Genomic DNA, 5,000 nt, shown 5'->3' with positions numbered 1-5,000 from the left:
ACATGAATAAATCATCATATCACCGTGATTCATAAATATTATTCGAGCTATAAATGTCCTTTAATATCTAATTCGCCCTACCTCGGAATTGATATATTTTCATATATGTAAACCGAGGGGACATTTTTTTTAGTTGATAATAATTTTGTCCCCTCATGGGATCGAACCACCGTCCACCAGACAAGAACGAAATCAGGACGACATTGACGTTTACCGATTCGGCTAACAGTGAGGCTATGTGTGTGTGTAGTAATAATATATATATATATATATATATATATATATATATGTATGTATGTATGTATGTATGTATGTATGTATGTATGTATGTATGTATGTATGTATGTATGTATGTATGTATGTATGATATATATATATATATATATATATTTTATATATATTTAAAATATCATTATTTATCACTTAATTTTTTTCCTCCCAACGAGACTACTATAGTCTCGCCACCGCGACGATACCTCTCTGGCGTGGCGTTTAAAGATTTGCCCTGTTGCCAATTTTATAAAAACAACAACTGACACGAGTGTGACAGACCTTTGAATGTCTGAGACAAACCCTGAGGCTATATAATTATAAAATTATAGGGGCTTTTCATTTCCAGGTACCTACTTTAATCTTCTTCCTATTCCGCCTCGCTCTCGATCTCTCATCTAAATCTTACAGCTGTCCGAGTGAGAGCTTTTTAATGGGATAACATATAGGCCTTCCATTTGCATTTTCATCTAAAAAAAACATACGTATTTATTTTATATGCAATTGCCTTTTCTCGGCTGTGAAGTTGAAGTCTATCGATGGCTGCGAGGTGAACAAGAATGACCTAAACAGCCCCGCCAGAGAGATCTGGTCATTTTGGAAATACTATATCAACTGTTACTCTACCAAACAAATTTAACATGATACCTTGTACCCCCGGCTTTGATGTTTTGCACACCCTTTCCCTGGTGGTATACCCCACTGACCCCATGACCTGTTTTTTACCCCACGTAATGAGCATTCCGGCCCCACTTGGGGTCCCGACACCCCTGATTTGGGAACCCCTGCGCTAGAGCAGCTGCCTGAATTATTATCTATACAATGTTTAAAGGCTTATGCCTTGGGGTGGGACGTACCAGAGGGAGGGACGTGTGATGAAATTGGTTTATCCTCATGGGCATAGGAATATGGAATATAAAAGTTAGGCCAAACGCCAACCGCTGGGACCTATGAGGTCATTCAGCGCTGAAAGGGAAATTGAGAGTAAAAAGGTCTTAAAAGGTGTAACAAGAGGAAAAACTTCGCACAGTTTCACCATGAAACAACTGTTGGAAGAGGGTGGAAAGTAAAATGGGAGAAAGAGAATATGAACGGAGGTACAGTAAAAGGAATGAAAGGGGTTGCAGCTAGTGGCCGAAGGGACGCTGCAAAGAACCTTAAGTAACGCCTACAGTGCACATCGTGAGGTGCACTGACAAGCACTACTCATGGGTATAGTAATGTTCTTTGAAGTTAATAAACAGGCTACAGCTAATGGCCAAGTGATGGTAGATAAAACAGATAGAGAGTTGGATTCCAATTGCAATGTGATGTGGAAGAGAGAAACATTAACTATTTCTTTTCCAGAGGCATGTGATAATTTTAATTACTTGTTAATACGCAATCACTTTCGATGGAACTAGTCCTCAATAAGTCCAAAAAATATATATTTCCATCCCACACAAAGACTATGAACTTAAAAACACACACACACACACACACACACACACACACACACATATATATATATATATATATATATATATATATATATATATATATATATATATATATATATACATTGCAACACACCATCTTTTGGGAAGCTTGAATTTTAAGTCAATATCCCCGTTGGCTTGTTCCATAAAATAATGATGATGATAAATTCGGGAGCATGTTCACAGATATTTGTCCAGATAAACCACATTGGTGTTTTTCGTATCTTTCCAATACAGTTTTCAAGCATATATACGACTTTTTTGTTACTTGTGTCCCCTGACAATGACTATAAATCACGTCCCTCACTGTCCCCGCCAAAACAATTATATACCCATGAGAATCCGCTCTAATTTTGTTATTTTTCCAGTCAAGTCTGAACAATATAAACAATGACTTTACTTTCTTATTAATTTGACTGGTATTCAGCTCTAGATCTAGTGCATTTTTTTTTATTTATGCCAAAGCTGGCCAGGATCGTTAGTGGAAAATCAGTCTTAACAAAAGTAAGAATACTACCACCGTAGGTCCTGTGTGTCGTAAAAGGCGACTATAACGACAGCTGTTGCCTTGCAGTCTTACTTTTTAGTAAAAAGGCTAGGCCCACCGCCAATAACTGTGGAAACGGCTGCCTTGCAGTTGGAATTTTTAGTCAAAGGCGAGCCCAACCTCCAATAACTGTGGTTGATGAGAGCAAGGGCATGCGGTCGTAAAAAACCCTTCGCCAAATAATAAACAATGCCTGATGTTGTAAGGAAAGGCGCATCAGGCAACCCAAACCTTAGTGTAGGGATAACTGTTTAAACTAAAGTAAAACCACCAGTAGATGGCAGCATTGAAAAGCTTTCCACAGGATCTGCCAACTAACGTCTAGTTAAAAAGGAAAAAAATATACCAGCTTGATTTTCCCCTAAGGCCCTTCATCTGATCAATGTGCTACCTTCGCCTGAGGGTGAAGTTATTTCGGCCATTCCAGTCTTCCAGATGCGTCGCCCCAAGGCTCTGGAAGTCATCCAGGCCTTTCAATAACAACCCTACTCGAGACCTACGTTAGGCTCAGGACCTGATCTACTGGTAAATATGACGTTCGTTTCTTCTCGATTCCTTCTAAATCTGGTTGTAAGCTTTGAAAAATTATTCTCTAGTCATTAACAAGATTCTAAACGTCTTCAGCTCAAGCCAGGTAATGCTAGTAAATTTCAAAGCTCTACGTGGAAGCAAGTTTCTCTGCTATTTCTTTGTTTATGAGACCTTCATGAGTCTGTACAACCACTGAAATTATTCATTTTCACGCAAAAAATATATTATACAACGATTCAAGTGGCTAGAAATGTGTTGTGTAGCACATATTACAGTAATATTACATACTAAATTCTAAATATGAACATAATAACATCCGCATAAAACCAAAATACGTACGTAAAACATTATATATGTATATTACATATAATATTATTTATATTATATATATATTATATATATATATATATATATATGATATTCATTTTTAAATCACCGATGAAAAAAAAAACTTGTCACTTTGTTCAATTTTATTATTATATAATATTTATATATATATATATATATATATATGATTATTTATATATATATATATATATGTGTGTGTGTGTGTAACACATATATATACATATAATATATATATATATATATATATAATATATATATATATATATATAATATGTGTGTGTGTGTGTGTGTGTGTGTGTGAGTAGTAGTAGTAAAAAGCTTTAAAGTCTACCGTGTATTATTGATGAATTAAATACCAATCAGTAAGCATTCATCAAATACCATTCACAACAAGATCTCTTTCATAATAGTTTTGGAAAACCAAATCCAACTAACAAAATCAACATAACACACCTGACTGACACGAAGGCTGATTCCTAGCAACACAAAGAGGAACTGCCGTCTGGACGACACAGTGACAGACGCCTAATGAAGTACAACACAGCAGTACACACACACAATGCTCGCACGCCATGTCAGAAGTTATCGTACGGCAGGCAAAACAATGACGCCCGTACAACGGCACCAACGAAATTCAGGGCTGCCTACCGTTTTCCTCTGCAGCTCAATTGTCGTCTGTTCCGATACAGTGAATGGAAACGATGACCAGACAATGATCTTTCTTCGACCGTCGTCACAGACGACAGCAAATCTGGGGCGATTCCTCCTCTCATGGCAACATCAACCTGTGTGACAGATAACATGAACTGTAATTACAGTGAGGCCAATGTCAAGGGTACACCGCCTTACGGCAACGGAACTCGCTGCTTCACACTACAGAATCTGGACCGAAAACAATTGTGTACGTCACATATTAAGGGATATATCACCTGGAAATATACAAATCTTACAGATATTTGTCACGATCCCAATAGCCTTCCTGACATTATTCGTCATGAACCCAAATAACCTTCCTCATATTATTCGCCATGAGCCTCAATAGTCTTCCTGATATTATCTGTCATGGAACATTCGACATCGATTTGGAAAAAAAAAAAATACTAAATTTAACCATGACTGAAATATATTTTCTTTAATGTAATTTAAAGTTCGTTTTAAATCCAAGGGATTACATTTAATAAACAATGGCGTGTTTTTTCCCGAAATAGATTAAACAAAGTTATTAAATGCTGATATATACTACAGACAGCTCTGACCAAACATGCTGAATTTTCCTATAGCCTTACATTCTTGCTGAAAATTGGACTTTAAGAAGGAAAGTCATATATATATATATATATATATATATATATATATATATACTATATATATATATATATACATACATACTACACACGTGTTATACTATATAATGAATATAGTATATCTATAATTACATAAATGTATTTAAGTAAAATTTAATTGATTTATGTTGACCTTTAACAACTGTACAATAAAAATACAATAGGAAAGGGGGATGGCGGGGTGAGTTAGTGGGGGGGCGGGTTAGGTTGGCAGGGGTGTGTGTTTGAGGGCATTGGAGGGGATAGGCTCTTATGCAAGAACATAATGCAACAGCACTTAACCGTCGTGGAGATTAGGTGATAACTGAGGGCCTCTTACTTGATAATTGGGTGTCAGGGTTGGAATGAGATAACAGTTTCGTACTTGTTTGTTGTTGTTTGTATGGTGCTTTTACGTTGCGCGGAACCAGTGGTTATTCAGCAACGAGACCAACGGCATTACCCGACTTCCGAACCACGTCGAGAGTGAACTTCTATCACCAG

At 36.7% G+C, this 5,000-nt stretch overlaps 1 protein-coding gene across 1 annotated transcript in view; it reads right to left on the bottom strand.

Annotated features, from left to right (window-relative positions):
• Positions 1-5,000, bottom strand: part of LOC135213277 (beta-alanine transporter-like) — a gene marked incomplete in the record, with an annotated part of 366,068 nt that overhangs the window by 210,644 nt on the left and 150,424 nt on the right. The window contains 1 exon segment of the mRNA XM_064247258.1: positions 3,823-3,959. Coding sequence (XP_064103328.1) covers positions 3,823-3,959 — 137 coding nt within the window.

Source organism: Macrobrachium nipponense, chromosome 42, assembly GCF_015104395.2.
Source record: "Macrobrachium nipponense isolate FS-2020 chromosome 42, ASM1510439v2, whole genome shotgun sequence".
In the NCBI taxonomy this organism is placed as follows: Eukaryota; Metazoa; Arthropoda; class Malacostraca; order Decapoda; family Palaemonidae; genus Macrobrachium; species Macrobrachium nipponense.
The sequence above is the reverse complement of the archived record's forward strand: the minus strand, read 5'-3'. Positions and strand labels throughout refer to the sequence as shown.